This window comes from Haematobia irritans, chromosome 3 (genome assembly GCF_050003625.1).
Source record: "Haematobia irritans isolate KBUSLIRL chromosome 3, ASM5000362v1, whole genome shotgun sequence".
NCBI lineage: Eukaryota > Metazoa > Arthropoda > Insecta > Diptera > Muscidae > Haematobia > Haematobia irritans.
The window spans coordinates 212920247-212939035 of NC_134399.1; the positions used below are offsets into that span (position 1 = coordinate 212920247).

At 27.2% G+C, this 18789-nt stretch overlaps 1 protein-coding gene across 1 annotated transcript; it reads left to right on the forward strand.

The window, feature by feature from the left end:
• Positions 1 to 5031: 5031 nt before the first annotated feature.
• Positions 5032 to 16344, forward strand: LOC142229646 (transferrin-like). Its single transcript, XM_075300229.1, has 7 exons — positions 5032 to 5235; positions 5303 to 5545; positions 5612 to 5890; positions 5966 to 6123; positions 14844 to 15205; positions 15424 to 15708; positions 15781 to 16344. Exons 1-7 carry the CDS (start codon positions 5157 to 5159, stop codon positions 16253 to 16255), a joined length of 1881 nt encoding a protein of 626 aa, XP_075156344.1. The 5' UTR covers positions 5032 to 5156; the 3' UTR covers positions 16256 to 16344.
• Positions 16345 to 18789: the final 2445 nt, after the last annotated feature.

Sequence of the window (18789 nt, forward strand, 5' to 3'; positions counted from 1 at the left end):
TGTATGTATATCACATATTTCATATATTTATGTATGTCACACACTTACCTTAACGTTTGCCGTTCTTTATAACAAACCAAAACATATATTATGGAGAGTAACTGTTTCTGAAACTGCACGTGGTACATGGAGTACTCTATGAAGTTTTGTTCTCGCAACATACTCGACGTGATCACTCTGAGTACACTTCAATAAGAGAGAAAGAGGAATATGTGTTTGTTGGTAGTGAAGACATCAGAGTAGCAACAAGAAGTTACTCGTGGCTTTTGGTGTTCATTAAAATGTGTACCAATAGTTTTGCGACTCTCTCAAATAGATGTACTCATGTAACAAGTACACGTGTACTCTGCATTTACAAATGGAATGGTGCAGACCTCTAGTATATATTAGACAAAAAATTTTTGCATAGGTAAGTCTACAAATAATTACGAATCGACAAGGAAATTGAAATATGGGGGTCGCTTATATGGGCCAATTTTTGTGCGATTGGGGATCGATTTATCTGAGGGCTATATATAACTATAGACCGATATGGACCTAGTTAGGCATGGTTGTTAACGGCCATATACAAGCACAATGTACCAAATTTCAACTCTGATGAAATTTGCTTCTCTAAGAGGCTCCAAAACCAAATCTCGGGATCGGTTTATATGGGGGCTATATATGATTATGGATTGATATGGACCACTTTTGGCATGGCTGTTAAATGTCATATACTAACATCGGAATCGGATGAATTGTGCTCTTCTAAGGGGCTCCGGAGGTCATTTCGACCAATTTTTGCATGGGTGTTTGAGGTCATATATTAACACCACGTAGCAAATTTAAACTAAATCAGATGAATTTTTATCTTCCAAGAGGCTCCGGAGGTCAAATCTGGTGATCGGTTTATATGGGGGCTATATATAATTATGGACCGATGTGGACCAATTTTTGCATGGTTGTTAGAAACCATATACTCACACCGCAAGCCAAATCGGATAATCGGTTTATATGTAGGCTATATATAATTATGAACCGATGCGGACCAATTTTTGCATGGTTGCTAGAGATCATATGTTGACACCATGTACCAAATTTCTGCCGGATCCGATGAAATTTGCTTCTCTTAGAGGGTCTGCAAGCCAAATTTGGGGGTCCGTTTATATGGGGGCTATACGTAAAAGTGGACCGATATGGCCCATTTGCAATACCATCCGACCTACATCAATAACAACTACTTGTGCCAACTTTCAAGTCGATAGCTTGTTTCGTTCGGAAGTTAGCGTGATTTCAACAGACGGACGGACGGACCGACATGCTCAGATCGACTCAGAATTTCACCACGACCCAGTATATATATACTTTATGGGGTCTTAGAGCAATAGTTCGATGTGTTACAAACGGAATGACAAAGTTAATATACCTCCCATCCTATGGTGGAGGGTATAATAAAGCACTTAAATGTAGTTTGACACTTTTTCATATATTCCCAGGAAAAAAATTGGGAGTTGTTCTAAAGGCCAGTTCCCTCGGTTGGCCAGTTTCTGGAACTCAGTTGTAGCTTCGGTATGCTAATGAATTGAATTATAGAATTCATTAAATACTGGCAACTACACAGAGAATACAGATTGGTTGTGACAATCGAATTTATTGCCAACCTCCTTTTGGCAGTTATAGCAACTACCAGTTGGCAGCTGTGTCACCCGACTGATTCGGTCGACACAACTAATATCTCATATGGTGTAGGTTAGGTCTGCCGACGACATCGGTTGTTGCTACCTTCATTATTCGGTTGTGCTGCCCGACCTTAATAGTGCTCATGACCAAATTAAAGACCAATTTCTTCTCAATTAAGGGGGCTATATCAAAAACTATGCCGATACTCAATATATTGGGCACACCCCTTTATGGTCCCAGAATACCTCTAGATTTCCAATTTCAGGCAAATTGGATAAAATCTACGGATTCTAGAAGCCGAAGAAGTAAAATCGGGAGATCAGTCTATATGGGGGCTATATCAAAACATGGGCCGATACTCACCATTTTCGGCACACCTCTTTAAGGTCCTAGAATACCTCTAGATTTCCAATTTCAGGCAAATCGGATAGAAAATTCAGTTTCTAGACGCGCAAGAAGCAAAATCGGGAAATCGGTCCATATGGGGGCTATACCAAAACATGGACCGACAGGCACCATTTTCGGTACACTTTTTGATGGTCCTAAAATACCTCTAGATTTCTAATTTAAGAGAAATTGGATAAAAACTACAGTTTTTATAAGCCCAAGACCCTAAATCGGGAAGGTCGGTTTATATGGGAGCTATATCAAAACCTGGACCGATATAGCCCATCTTCGAACTTGACCTGCCTGCAAACAAAAGACGAATCTGTGCCAAATTTCAGGACGATAGATAGCCATTATTGAAGTCTGTAGCGTGATAACAACAGACAGACGTACATGCTTATATCGTCTTTGTCAAAATTTTATTTCTATAGAAAATTTTGTCAAAATTTTATTTCTATAGAAAATTTTGTCAAAATTTTATTCCTATGGAAAATTTTGTCAAAATTTTATTCCTACGTGGTAATTCCGAAAAGTGCGTCCATCCAACCATCTTGCAGTCTATAGGGCTTTCCCCAAATAAATTTGACAAACATTATTTTCCTCTGTTGGTTAAGCTACTCTTGTAGTTAAGTCAACAAAATGGTTTTAAAGCTGAGATCAAAACAACAAATATGATTACAGTACAAAACAAAACACGAAAAAAATTATTTCCCTAGAAAATTTTGTCAAAATTTTATTCCTATAGAATAAAAATGCAAAATTTGATTTCTATAGAATATTTTGCCAAAATTTGATTTCTATAGAATATTTTGCCAAAATTTTATTTCTATAGAAAATTTTGTCAAAATTTTATTCCTATAGAAAATTTTGTCAAAATTTTATTCCTATTGAAAATTTTGTCAAAATTTTATTCCTATAGAAAATTTTGTCAAAATTTTATTCCTATAGAAAATTTTGTCAAAATTTTATTCCTATAGAAAATTTTGTCAAAATTTTATTCCTATAGAAAATTTTGTCAAAATTTTATTTCTATAGAAAATTTTGTCAAAATTTTATTCCTATAGAAAATTTTGTCAAAATTTTATTCCTATAGAAAATTTTGTCAAAATTTTATTACTATAGAAAATTTTGTCAAAATTTTATGGTTAAGCTACACTTGTAGTTTAGTCAATGTATGGTTTTAAGCTGCAATAAAAAACAACAACAACGCTTAAAGAACAAAACCAACAGTAGCAAAACAAAATGAATGGAAAAAGAAGAGGAAGCACGCTCAAAATAAACCCAGCCAACTGAATTCAAATCGATGATTTGACAGTGGCATAGGAAAAGAGATATGCTTGTTTTGAATTTATTTCGGCATAAGCTGGCTATCAATGTAAAGCCTTTTTTCGGAGGGTTCAAGTGTGGTTTATTGATGGGTTTAATGAACTGCCTGAATTTATTCTGATAATTGGTTGATAGTTTTGCTGCAAGTAGAGGATGCTGATGAGGAATGTGTTAATTCCGAAACGTGCGTCCGTCCAACCATCTTGCAGTCTATAGGGCTTTGCCCAAATAAATTTGACAAAGATTCTTTTCCTCTGTTGGTTAAGCTACACTTGTAGTTTAGTCAATGTATGGTTTTAAGCTGCAATAAAAAAACAACAACAAAAATTTATTTCTATAGAAAATTTTGCCAAAATTTTATTTCTATAGAAATATTTGTAAAAATTTTATTTATATAGAAAATATTGCAAAAATTTTTTTCTATAGACAATTTTGTGAAAATGTTATTTCTATAGAAAATTTTGTCAAAATTTTATTTCTATAGAATATTTTGTCAAAAATTTATTTCTATACAAAATTTTGTCAAAATTTTATTTCTATTGAAAATTTTGCTGAAATTTTATTTCTATGGAAATTTTGTCAACATTTTATTTCTATAGAAAATTTTGCCTAAATTTTATTTCTATAGAAATTTTGTCAAAAATGTATTTCTATAGAAAATTTTGTCAAAATTTTATTTTTATAGAAAATTTTGTCAAAATTTAATTTCTATAGAAATTTTTGTCAAAATTTTATTTCTGTGAGAAATTTGGCAAAAATTTTATTTCTATAGAAAATTTTGTCAAAATCGTCTTTCTATAGAAAATTTTGTCAAAAATTTATTTCTTAGAAAATTTTGTCAAAATTTTATGTTTATAGAAAATTTTGCAAAAATTTTATGTTTATAGAAAATTTGCAAAAATTTTATTTCTATAGAAAATTTTGTCAAAGTTTTATTCATACAAAAAATTTTGTCAAAATTTGTATAGAAAATTTGTTCAAAATTTTATTTGTATAGAAAATTTGGTCAAAAATTTATTTCTATAGAAAATTTTATCAAAATTTAATTTCATTTTCTTTAGAATATTTCATCAACATTGAGCCGAAAAAGCTTTTTCCATAATATAACGAAACTTTTTAATTAAGTCAATGAAAATATTCTTTATGAAAAATATTCATTAATAGTATGAAATGTTTCGTTATTGAGTCGAAAACTCAAACACAATAACGAAATATTTCATTTTATTAATTAATTGATTTAATTGGCAAATTTCATTAATATTTCCATACTTTTTCTCCCAGTGTATGATCCAATTCAGTAGCTCTTATACGATATAAATTGGAACATTCATTAGGCATTATCGTAATATTTTGCAAATAATTAAACCAATCAATATGAACAAATAATTATTGAGAACAGCTTGCGTATGCATAATTAATAGATTTTTGCAAAAAGATTTGTTTAATTTATGCCAAAGAGATCAAGCCAATCTATTGCCAGAGCAAATATGCCTCAAGTGTTAGAAATTTTGATTGCCACTATTTCGTGAAGAAAAATTAGTAGCACAACCAGCTTTTTTGAAAACAAAAAACTCTCCATCGAATATGAACAGAAGCCGTTGTGACGTGAATTAATTTAGAGAAATTAATTCGCAATTCTATTTTCGTTAGAAAACTATAAAAAAAGAAACCGGCTGCACATCACTCTTCAGCAGTTAAGAAAGTTACTTCAAAGTGGAAAGAACAAAATTTAAAAAATATATTGGATATTGGTTTTAGAATTAAAAAAAACAAAAAATCAAATCATGGGTACAACAAAGATCTCCTTTGTATGGGCTTTTATCCTTACAGTGGTAGCCTTGGGCCAGTGTGAAGAACAAATCTGTAAGTTAGAGATATTAGATCGAAAATTGGAAAAATGGAATTAAAAATGAGAATATATTTTGATTAGATCGCATGTGTGTTCCACAAAAATACTATGAGGATTGTTTAGCTTTACTCAAGGATCCCTCAGAGGCTGGTATCCATATGGAATGTGTAGCTGGTCGTGATCGTATCGATTGCTTGGATTTGATCAATCAACATAAGGCTGATGTTTTGGCCACTGAACCTGAAGATATGTATGTGGCTTATCATACCAAAAATGCAGACTATCGCGTAATTTCGGAAATTCGTAACAAGGATGACAAATATGGTTAGTGCGAATTTACAATTTCCCTTCATTTTTCCAATCGTAATCTATTGCCTTCCCATTCGTCAGCTCCCTTCCGCTATGAAGGCATCATTTTGGTTAAGAAAAATTCCAAAATTCAATCTCTCAATGATTTACGTGGTTCAAAATCTTGTCACACCGGATTTGGTCGTAATGTGGGCTATAAAATTCCCATAACCAAATTGAAGAACTCTAAGGTATTGCATGTCTCATTGGATCCAGAAATCACAGCTACCGAACGTGAACTTAAATCTTTATCGGAATTTTTCTCACAATCTTGTTTGGTGGGAAGCTATTCTCCATATCCGGAAATTGATCGTCTATTGAGTAGGTTTTTGAAAAAAAATTGCATAGCAATGAAATTTATTTGCTAATTTATGCCTAATTTTTTTTTTGTTTTAGAGAAAAAATATTCCAACTTGTGTGCCTTATGTGAGAAACCTGAACAATGTGATTATCCTGATAAATTTTCGGGTTATGATGGTGCCATACGCTGTTTGGATAAGGGTCAAGGTGATGTGGCCTTTACTAAAGTTCACTTTGTTAAGAAATATTTTGGAGTAAGTATAAAGTCCGATTTCTTAAGAAATATTCCGTTTTTGAAAAATGAGAACGATAGAAAGAGAGACAGATAGAAAGATAGGAAACGAGATAAAGATAACACTAGTTTACATTGAAAATTTACACTTGATGAGAGTCGACGTATTTTGATCTGCTGAATTTGGAATTCCTCAGTTGGTTAAGCTACACTTGTAGTTTAGTCAATGCTGAAATCAAAAAAAAAGATTAAAGAACAAAAACCAATAATAACAAAACAAAACGAATGAAAAACCAGTAAGGAAAGTCTAAAGTCGGGCGGGGCCGACTATATTATACCCTGCACCACTTTGTAGATATAAATTTTCGATTCCATATCACATCCGTCAAATGTGTTGGGTGCTATATATAAAGGTTTGTCCCAAATACATACATTTAAATATCACCCGATCTGGACAGAATTTGATCGACTTCTACAAAATCTTTAGACTCAAAATTTAAGTCGGTTAATGCACTAGGGTGGAACACAATGTTAGTAAAAAAGAAATATGGGAAACGTTTAAATCTGAAGCAATTTTAAGGAAACTTCGAAAAAGTTTATTTATGATTTATCGCTCGATATATATGTATTAGAAGTTTAGGAAAATTAGAGTCATTTTTACAACTTTTCGACTAAGCAGTGGCGATTTTACAAGGAAAATGTTGGCATTTTGACCATTTTTGTCGAAATCAGAAAAACATATATATGGGAGCTATATCTAAATCTGAACCAATTTCAACCAAATTTGGCACGCATAGCAACAATGCTAATTCTACTCCCTGTGCAAAATTTCAACTAAATCGGAGTTAAAAATTGGCCTCTGTGGTCATATGAGTTTAAATCGGGCGAAAGCTTTATATGGGAGATATATCCAAATCTGAACCGATTTCAAGCAAATTTGGCACACATAGTTACAACGATAATTCTACTCCCTATGCAAAATTTCAACTAAATCGGAGCAAAAAATTGGCCTTTGTGGGCCAATGAGTGTAAATCGGGCGAAAGCTATATATGGGAGCTATATCTAAATCTGAACCGATTTTGCTGATATTTTGCAAGTTTTTCGAGACTCATAAAATATTCGGATGTACGGAATTTGAGGAAGATCGGTTGATATACACGCCAATTATGACCAGATCGGTGAAAAATATATATGGCAGCTATATCTAAATCTGAACCGATTTTTTCCAAAACCAATAGGGATCGTCTTTGAGCCGAAACAGGACCCTATACCAAATTTTAGGACAATCGGACTAAAACTGCGAGCTGTACTTTGCACACAAAAATACATCAACAGACAGACAGACAGACAGACGGACAGACGGACATCGCTAAATCGACTCAGAATTTAATTCTAAGCCGATCCGTATACTAAAAGGTTGGTCTATGATTACTCCTTCTTGGCGTTACATACAAATGCACAAACTTATTATACCCTGTACCACAGTAGTGGTGAAGGGTATAAAAATGTTTACAAATTTTTTATGGAACTGTTTTTGAGATATTTTGAAATCTTGTCTATTGAAATCTTGTCAACATTCTATTTCTAAAGAAAATGTTGTCAAAATTTGATTTCTATAGATTTTTTTTTTCAAAATTTTATTTCTATAGAAAATTTTGTCAAAATTTTATTTCTATAGAAAATTTTCTGAAAAATTTTATTCCTAGAGAAAATTTTGTCAAAACTTTATTTCTATTGAAAATATTGTCAAAATTTTATTTCTATGGACAATTTTGTCAAAATTTTATTTCTACAAAAACATTTCTTCAATTTTTTTCCTATAGAAATTTAGTCAAAATTTTATTTCTATAGAAAATTTTGTCAAAATTTTGTTTCTATAGAAAATTTTGTCAACATTTTATTTCTATAGAAAATTTTCTGGAAAATGTTATTCCTATAGAAAATTTTGTCAAAATTTTATTTCTATGGAAAGTTTTGTCAAAATTTTATTTCTATAAAAAAATTTCTTCAATTTTTTTTCCTATAGAAATTTAGTCAACATTTTATTTCTATAGAAAATTTTGTCAAAATTTTATTTCTATACAAATTTTGTCAAAATTTTAATTCTATTGAAATCTTGTCAACATTCTATTTCTATAGAAAATGTTGTCAAAATTTGATTTCTATAGAAAATTTTGTCAAAATTTTATTTCTATACAAATTTTGTCAAAATTTTAATTCTATTGAAATCTTGTCAACATTCTATTTCTATAGAAAATGTTGTCAAAATTTGATTTCTATAGAAAATTTTGTCAAAATTTTATTTCTATAGAAAATTTTGTCAAAATTTGATTTCTATAGAAAATTTTTTCAAAATTTGATTTCTATAGAAAATTTTGTCAAAATTTTATTTCTATAGAAAATTTTGTCAAAATTTTATTTCTATAGCAAATTTTGTCAAAATTTTATTTCATAGAACATTTTGAAAATTATTTTTAGTTTTTCGCTTTTTTTCACTAAATAAATTATATGTCGAGTTAGAAATGTCCGATTATATCATTGTTGGTACTTCAATGAAAGGCATTAAGATGACGAATAATCGTGTATAATTGGAGCTGTGATAAGTTAAGTTTTTTATATCGATGCGAAAAAGCCAAATTTTCAAAAACATCGTATTTTACAATGGAACTTTTCCGCCAAAAAAGTATAAACCATTGAAAAAAGTCGGGTTTCTCTTTATGGTCGTATAGATGATACTCTAGCGTGAACAAATAAGACCAACTAGAAGAAAAACGACCGAAAAATGATAGAGTTATAAGCAATTGAATGATGTCAAATCATGCAAATATGAGCCACTCACCCACACAAAAATGCATTTCTCTGCGGGCGAGAGGCATTTTTGTGTGGGTGAGTTGCTCATATTTGCATGATTTGATATCGGATTTGTTCACTCAATTGCTTATAACTTTGTCATTTTTTGATCGTCTTTCTTCTAGTTGGTCTTATTACTTACGTTAGAGTATCATCTATATGACTTCAAACTTTTCTAGCGGAAAAGGTTCATTGTAAAATACGTTTTTTATTTTTTTGAAAATTTGGCATTTTCCCATCGATATTTTTTGAACCACTTAACTTATCACAGATCCAATTATAAACGATTAATCATCATCTTAAAACCTTTCATTAGGGTACCAACAACGATATAATCGGACATTTCTAACTCGAGATATAATTTGTTTAGTGAAAAAAGAGCGATATCTCAAAAACTGTTCCATAAAAAAAATTTTAAAAATTTTTCGAATTCAGCAGATCAAAATAAATAAGAAAAGTTGCCTCTCATCAAGTGTACATATTTTTTTTGTAAAATAGAGTAATTGGATTTGGTTGTAGGTTACCCTACACAAGCCAAAATTTCTCAAAATTGTATTCTTCTAGAATATTTTCTCAAAATTTTATTCCTCCAGAAAATTTTCTCAAAATTTTATTCCTCAAGAAAATTTTCTCAAAATGCATGTAAAAAATTTTGTCAAAATTTTATTTCTATACAAAACTTGACCTATTGGCACCTATTTGTTGGAGAGAAATATTTTGCAAAAAAAATCTACCAAAAATCAATCAATTTTAAAAAGTCTTGTATTGAAACTGTTGATCAAAGTATATAGGATATTATTAACGAAAGTTACCACTTCTACAAAAAGTGAGAAAAGTCCATAGTGAGGACTTTGACACCTTTCTGACGAGAAATTTTGTAAAAATTTTATTTCTAAAAAATTTTGTCAAAATTTTATTTTTATAATTTGTTTTTTTTTTTCAATTTTGTCAAAATATTTTTTTTATAAAAATTTTTGTCAAATTTCTATAGAAAATTTTATCAAAATTTTATTTCCATGGGAAATTTTGTCGAAAGTTTATTTCTATGGAAAGTTCTCTCAAAATTTTATTCCTATAGAAAATTTTGTCAAAATTTTATTTCTATAGAAAATTTTATCAAAATTTTATTTCTATAGAAATTTTGTCAAAATTTTATTTCTAAAAAATTTTATTTCTAAAAAAATTTCTTCAATTTTTTCCTTAGAAATTTAGTCAAAATTTTATTTCTATAGAAAATTTTGTCAAAATTTTATTTCTATAGAAAATTTTGTCAAAATTTTATTTCTATAGAAAATTTTGTCAAACTTTTATTTCTATAGAAAATTTTGTCAAACTTTTATTTCTATAGAAAATTTTGTCAAAATTTTATTTTTATAGAAAATTTTGTCAAAATTTTATTTCTATACAAATTTTGTCAAAATTTTATTTCAATTGAAATTTTGTCAACATTCTATTTCCATAAAAAATGTTGTCAAAATTTGATTTCTATAGAAAATTTTGTCAAAATTTTATTTCTATAAAAAATGTCTTCAATTTTTTTATAAAAAAATTTCTTCAATTTTTTTCTTATAGATATTTAGTCAAAATTTTATTTCTATAGAAAATTTTGTCAAAATTTTATTTCTATACAAATTTTGTCAAAATTTTAATTCTATTGAAGTCTTGTTAACATTCTATTTCTATAGAAAATGTTGTCAAAATTTGATTTCTATAGAAAATTTTGTCACAATTTTATTTTTATACAAATTTTGTCAAAATTTTATTTCTATTGAAATTTTGTCAACATTTTATTTCTATAAAAAATGTTGTCAAAATTTTATTTCTATAGAAAATTTTGGCAAAATTTGATTTCTGTAGAAAATTTTGTCAAAATTTTATTTCTATAGAAAATTTTCTGAAAAATGTTATTCCTATAGAATTTTTTTTCAAAATTTTGTCAAAATTTAATTTCTATAGAAAATTTTGTCAAAATTTAATTTCTATAGAAAATTTTGTCAAAATTTTATTTGGATGGAAAATTTTGTCATAATTTTATTTCTATAAAAACATTTGTTCAATTTTTTTCCTATAGAAATTTAGTCAAATTTAGTCAAATTTTATTTCTATAGAAAATTTTGTCAAATTTTTTTTCTATAAAAAATTTTGTCAAAACTTTATTTCTATACAAATTTTGTCAAAATTTTATTTCTATTGAAATTTTGTCAACATTCTATTTCTATAGCAAATGTTGTCAAAATTTTATTTCTATTGAAATTTTGTCAAAATTTTATTTCTATAGAATTTTTTTCCAAATTGCATTTCTATAGAAAATTTTCTGAAAATTTTATTTCTATAAATTTTATTTGATTTCTATAGAAAATTTTGTCACAATTTTATTTCTATAGAAAATTTTCTGAAAAATGTTATTCCTATAGAAATTTTTTTCCTATAGAAAAGTTTGTCAACATTTATTTTCGATACAAAACTTGACCTATTGGCACCTATTGGTTGCAGAGAAATATTTTGCAAAAAAATTCTACCAAAAATCAATCAATCTTAAAAAGTCCTATATTGAAACTGTTGATCAAAGTATATAGGATATTATTAACGAAAGTTACCATTTCTACAAAAAGTGAGAAAAGTCCATAGTGAGGACTTTGATAGTATGACACCTTTCTGACGAGAAATTTTGTAAAAATTTTATTTCTAAAAAATTTTGTCAAAATTTTATTTTTATAATTTGTTTTTTTTCCGATTTTGTCAAAAATTTTTTTGTTATAAAAATTTTTGTCAAATTTCTATAGAAAATTTTGTCAAAATTTTATTTCCATGGAAAATTTTGTCGAAAGTTTATTTCTATAGAAAGTTCTCTCAAAATTTTATTCCTATAGAAAATTTTGTCCAAATTTTATTTCTATAGAAAATTTTATCAAAATTTTATTTCTATAGAAATTTTTTCAAAATTTTATTTCTAAAAAATTTTATTTCTAAAAAAATTTCTTCAATTTTTTCCTATAGAAATTTAGTCAAAATTTTATTTCTATAGAAAATTTTGTCAAAATTTTATTTCTATAGAAAATTTTGTCAAAATTTTATTTCTATAGAAAATTTTGTCAAAATTTTATTTCAATTGAAATTTTGTCAACATTCTATTTCCATAAAAAATGTTGTCAAAATTTGATTTCTATAGAAAATTTTGTCACAATTTTATTTTTATACAAATTTTGTCAAAATTTTATTTCTATTGAAATTTTGTCAACATTTTATTTTTATAAAAAATGTTGTCAAAATTTGATTTCTATAGAAAATTTTGGCAAAATTTGATTTCTGTAGAAAATTTTGTCAAAATTTTATTTCTATAGAAAATTTTGTCAAAATTTTATTTCTATAGAAAATTTTTTGAAAAATGTTATTCCTATAGAATTTCTTTTTCAAAATTTTATTCCTATGGAAAATGTTGTCAAAATTTTATTTCTATAGAAAATTTTGTCAAAATTTTATTTCTATAGAAAATTTTGTCAAAATTTTATTTGGATGGAAAATTTTGTCATAATTTTATTTCTATAGAAAATTTTCTGAAAAATGTTATTCATATAGAAATTTTTTCAAAATTTTATTCCTATAGAAAATTTTGTCAAAATTTTATTTCTATAGAAAATTTTGCCAAAATTTTATTTTTATACAAATTTTGTCAAAATTTTATTTCAATTGAAATTTTGTCAACATTCTATTTCCATAAAAAATGTTGTCAAAATTTGATTTCTATAGAAAATTTTGTCAAAATTTGATTTCTATAGAAAATTTTGTCAAAATTTTATTTCTATAAAAAAATTTCTTCAATTTTTTTTCTTATAGAAATTTAGTCAAAATTTTATTTCTATAGAAAATTTTGTCAAAATTTTATTTCTATACAAATTTTGTCAAAATTTTAATTCTATTGAAATCTTTTCAACATTCTATTTCTATAGAAAATGTTGTCAAAATTTGATTTCTATAGAAAATTTTGTCAAAATTTTATTTTTATACAAATTTTGTCAAAATTTTATTTCTATTGAAATTTTGTCAACATTCTATTTCTATAAAAAATGTTGTCAAAATTTGATTTCTATAGAAAATTTTGTCAAAATTTGATTTCTATAGAAAATTTTGTCAAAATTTTATTTCTATAGAAAATTTTCTGAAAAATGTTATTCCTATAGAAATGTTTTTCAAAATTTTATTCTTATAGAAAATTTTGTCAAAATTTTATTTCTATAGAAAATTTTATCAAAATTTTATTTCTATAGAAAATTTTGTCAAAATTTTATTTGGATGGAAAATTTTGTCATAATTTTATTTCTATAAAAACATTTCTTCAATTTTTTTTTCCTATAGAAATTTAGTCAAAATTTTATTTCTATAGAAAATTTTGTCAAAATTTTTTTTCTCTAAAAAATTTTGTCAAAACTTTATTTCTATACAAATTTTGTCAAAATTTTATTTCTATTAAAATTTTGTCAACATTCTATTTCTATAGAAAATGTTGTCAAAATTTTATTTCTATTGAAATTTTGTCAAAATTTTATTTCTATAGAAATTTTTTCCAAATTTCATTTCTATAGAAAATTTTCTGAAAATTTTATTTCTATAAAAAAAATTTCATTACTAAAATTTCATTTCTACACTACAAGTGTAGCTTAACCAACAGAGGAAAAGTACGCTTTTAAAATTTATCTTTTTTTTGTGTGGGCAAAGCCCTATAGGCTGCAAGATGGTTGGATGGACAGCTGATTTGGAATTACCACATACCTCATCAGCATCCTCTACTTGCAGCAAAACTATCAAGAAATTATTCGAATAAATTCGGGTAATACACTAAACCCAAAGTGAATTAAACTTGAACCTCCCGAGGAAAGGTTTTTGATAATTGACTATCGCCTAAGCAAATTTGCAAGCATATCTCTTTTCCTTTGCCAAAGTCTTTTGCAAGTGTGACAAGCATACTTCTCCTCTGTTGGTTAAGATACACTTGTAGTTTAGTCCATGTATGGTTTTAAGCTGAAATCAAAACACAACAATAATGATTGAAGAGTAAACCAACAATAATAAACAAAAAAGTTTATTTCTTCAGAAAATGTTGTCAAAATTTTATTTCTATAGAAAAATTTTCCCAAAATGTTATTTCTATAGAAAATTATGTCAATATTTTATTTTTACAGAAAAGTTTTCCTAAAATTTTATTTTTATAGAAAATTTTGTTAAAATTTTATTCTATAGAAAATTTTGTCAAAATTTTATTTCCATAGAAAATTTTGTCAAAATTTTATTTCTATAGAAAATTTTGTCAAAATTTTATTTCTATAGAATATTTTGTCAAAATTTTATTCCTATAGAAAATTTTGTCAAAATTTTATTTCTATAGAAAATTTTGTCAACATTTTATTTCTAAAGAAAACAAATTTTTATATAAAAAGTTGTAAATATGAGTCACAGCGCAAAGACGTTCATTCATAAACACCATCAAAAAACTTAAATATTTTATGAATATATTTAAAATATCAAATATAATTATATTATAAAAAAATTATCTTTTGCATATCTCCTTTACTCAGCATCGTAGAGCGCATGTAAAAAAAGTCACCACCCACAAAAAATCAATTTTTTTAAATAAAAATCCAAGTTTTTGTATAAAATTTTGTTTGTTTATATCTTAATGAATATGCAGCAAATTCCACAAAAATGTCATGTACTCTTTCAAAACCCCGATTTACTACAGTTAATACAAAGCTGACTTCAGCCACACAGAAGGATTTTTTGCTTACCCATGCTGTACCCATGCTGATTTATTCTTTTTAATTCTTTAAATTTAATTTTTAATTTTATTTTAAATTTAATTTTTTTTACCTTTTGTTTCCTGATTTTCTTTCTCCCAGTTAATTCCTAGTACTACAGCTGAAGGTAATCCTGCTGAATTTGAATATCTATGCGAAGATGGCAGCAGACGCCCCATTACTGAAGCTGCTTGTTCTTGGGCTCAACGTCCCTGGACCGGTTATATTTCAAATGCTGATGCTGTTAATGGTGATGAAAAACTTCATCAGTTACAAAATCGTTTAGAAAAATTCTTCGAAAATGGTCTACATGCTGAAAACAAAGAGGCTGCCTCTCATCTATTGATCAAAGAAGACTCAGTCTATCATAGCAAACCTGCCGCTGTAGAGCCAAAAGAATATTTGGAAAAGGCTGGATACAAGGATGTCATTGAACGTGATGGTTCGGTTATAAGGAAAATGAAGTGAGTACAAGTATTGAGAATTATTGAAATATTACAAATGTTTTCTTATTGGTAATGGATATTCAAGTCGGTGATGGACAAAACAAAAATTATGTGTCATACATTTACTCACATAAGTTTACAATGATTATTGTCACAATGTTTATTCACAATACAGCGAATTTTTTGGAAATTCTAAAAAAACATAAAAAATTATTTTTATTTGCACTTTCTCTTAGATGGTGTGTTCAAACCGATATCGAATTGGAAAAATGTAATGGTATGCGTCGTGCAGCTTATTCCCGTGATATACGACCAGAAATTGAATGTGTCCTAGAGAAAAATTGTATTGAGGCTGTCAAGAATAGCAAGGCAGATATGGTAGCAGTACGTGGTCAAAACTATAAAGAAGCTAGAGATGGTCAACTCAAACCCATTGTGTATGAAGGATATTGTGAAAATAATGTGCTAGTTGCTGTGGTAGAACCATCACTAGCCAAAGAGAGTCTGGCAACTAAGCCCATGTAAGCATTCCTGAAAATCTGTCTTTCACATCAGCATTTTATCATATTGTTTTCCTTCTTTTCTTCCCTAAGTTTCTTCAATGACAAATGTGAAAGAGCCCAAAAATCTGCCGAATATTTGAATAAGCTAAGAGGCATTAGCACCTGCCATACTACTCCCTCTGACGAAAAGGATATCATGATTGTCAATGCCAATAGCTTGGAACAATATAAAAATAAACAATTATTATGCCCCAATATGGAAAAGAAACCCGTCACAGAATGGAAATCCTGTAATGTTGAAGCTAATCTTCCTGCTGCTGTATTTATACGTGAATCCATGACCCGTGTCGAGCAAGAAACCTTAAAACATTTATTCATCTCTCTATCCGATAATTTTGGAAAATCTTCCAAATTGGCTGATGTGTTTGCCCTTTTTGGAAAATATTCCGAAACGGAAAAGAATGTTTTATTCCGTGATAGTGCTGTGAAATTCATCACTGAACTGACCAATGAAAATACCAGTGAAAAGATCTATCATAGCTTGGCATGCGATGTTAAGGCCTAGATGGGTGATCATTAAGGAGAAATGACCATTATAAAGAAATTTTGAAAGGGTTAATGGCTATGTAAGAATTTTAAAAATAAATTTAAATAAATAAATTGTGTATTGTTGTTTTTTTTTTTTTTTTTTAATCGTCATCTGATTTGCATGTAATTTTACCTCTTGGGAGCATGAATGCCGGAATTTTAACCCTTTCACTACCGAAATAAACCTACTTGTTTCTACTTGTACTAACAGCATGTAGAACAAAAATTGTCATTTTGAGAAGCTACTTCAATTACTTCAAGATCTATATGAGCTTGTTCTGTAAACTTAATTCTAGAATTGTGACCAAATAGCCTTACGAAAATAAGCGCTATTTGGCCGATAATATCGTTCAAAGTCAGAGAAAAAATACAAAAAAGAATTCGAAAACGTATCAGCTATAGTTTTTGTATGAATGTCAATTTACTAGAAACATGCAGTAGAAAATTGTCTCAAATTTTCGTATTTTTCGTTTATTGTTAAAGAAGTTTATAAAAATGTATTTTAGTGCTCACCAATATGGAAAATATTTATAGCTTATTTAGGTTAACGCCTCTCCTTTAAAATAACATCGAGAAAAAATCGAAACTAAGTGGGAAAATAGAATTTGGTGTCTTTTTCAAATGTCCTTCTAAGTGGACATCGGTAGTGAAAGGGTTAATCCTAGTTGGCTGAAACTTTAAATACAGAAGAATTTTATATATAAAAATTTCGTCGAAATTTTATTTAAAAAAATCATTATAATTTTATTTTAGCAGAATATTTTGCGAAATGTTATTTTTATAAAAAAATTTCGTCGAAATTTCATTTTTTAGAAACTGTTGTCAAAATTTCGACAAAATTCTATTTTTGTAAAAAATTTCGTCAAAATTTTATTTTTCTTTTTCGAATATTTATTTTTGTAAAAAAAACAGATAATTTCAGGAAAATTTTATTTTTATAAAAAATTTTGTTGAAATTTGATTTTTATAAAAAATTTTGCCTAAAGTTTATCTTTTTACAAAACTTCATCGAAAATTTCTTTTTATAGAAAGCTTTGTCGCAATTTAATTTTTATAAAAAATTTTGGTGAAATATTATGTTTTAGCCACCGTGGTTCAATGGTTAGCATGCCCGCCTTGCATACACATGGTCGTTGGTTCGATTCCTGCTACGACCGAACACCAAAAAGTTTTTCAGCGGTGGATTATCCCACCTCAGTAATGCTGGTGACATTTCTGAGGGTTTCAAAGCTTCTCTAAGTGATTTCACTGCAATGTGGAACGCCGTTCGGACTCGGCTATAAAAAGGAGGTCCCTTGTCATTGAGCTTATTACAAAATTTACTTATGTAGAAAATTCCATCAACATTTTATTTTTATAGAAAATCTCTTCAAAATTTCATTCTTATCGAAAATTTCATCGAAATTTGATTTTTTGTTGAAATTTTATTTATATAGAAAATTTCGTACAAATTTTATTTTTATAGAAAATTTTGTAGAATTTTAATTTTTATAGAAAATTTCGATAATTTTTTTCGATGGAATTTTCTAAAAAAATAAATGTCCACGATAAAAAATAAAATCTCACCAAATTGTTTATAAAAATTAAATTTCGATAATACTTTCTTTATAAAAATAAAATGTTGACTAAATTTTCTATATAAATAAAATTTCAACGAAATTTTCTGTAAAAATAAAATTTCCACAAAATCTTCTATATAAAAAGAATTTAGACCAAAATTTCTGTATAAATAAAATTTTCTATAAAAATAAAATTTCTACAAAATTTTCAATAAAATCAACATTTCGGCGAAATTTTCTATATGAATAAAATCTCACCAAATTTTGTATAAAAATAAAATTTCGACATATTTTCTATAAAATACAATGTTGACGAAATTTTCTACAAAATTTTCTATAAAAAAATTTTAATTTTATAGAAAATTTTTTTAGAAATTTTATTTATTAGAAAATTTTATTTATATAGAAAATTTTATTTATACAGACATTTTGGTCAAAATTTTTTTATATAGAAGATTTTGTAGAAATTTTATTTTTACAGAAAATTTATACACAAAATTTGGCGAGGTTTTATTTTTATAAAAAATTTTTTAGAAATTTAATTTTTATAGAAAATTTCGTCGATATTTTGGTCCAAATTCATTTTATATAGAAGATTTTGTGGAAATTTTATTTTTACAGAAAATTTATAGACAAAATTTGGTGAGATTTTATTTTTATAGAAAATTTGGTAAAATTTAATTTTATAGAAAATTTCGTGGAAATTTTATTTTTATAGAAAATTTCGTGGAATTTTATTTTTATAGAAAATTTCATGGAAATTTTATTTTTATAGAAAATTTCGTAAAAATGTTATTTTTATAAAATATTTCGAGCCTATTCTATTTTTTCGAACATCTCGAGAATATTCTATTTTTATACCCTCCATCATAGGATGGGGGTATATTAACTTTGTCATTCCGTTTGTAACACATCGAAATATTGCTCTAAGACCCCATAAAGTATATATATT

What these genes read in the sequence shown, in the direction of transcription:
- LOC142229646 (XM_075300229.1), top strand. Translation starts at nt 5,157, where the DNA reads ATGGGTACAACAAAGATCTCCTTTGTATGGGCTTTTATCCTTACAGTG. An exon ending in GGAAATTGATCGTCTATTGA is followed by an intron (nt 5,891 to 5,965) that starts GTAGGTTTTTGA and finishes TTTTTGTTTTAG; the next exon opens with AGAAAAAATATTCCAACTTG. An exon ending in AGTCTGGCAACTAAGCCCAT is followed by an intron (nt 15,709 to 15,780) that starts GTAAGCATTCCT and finishes TTCTTCCCTAAG; the next exon opens with TTTCTTCAATGACAAATGTG.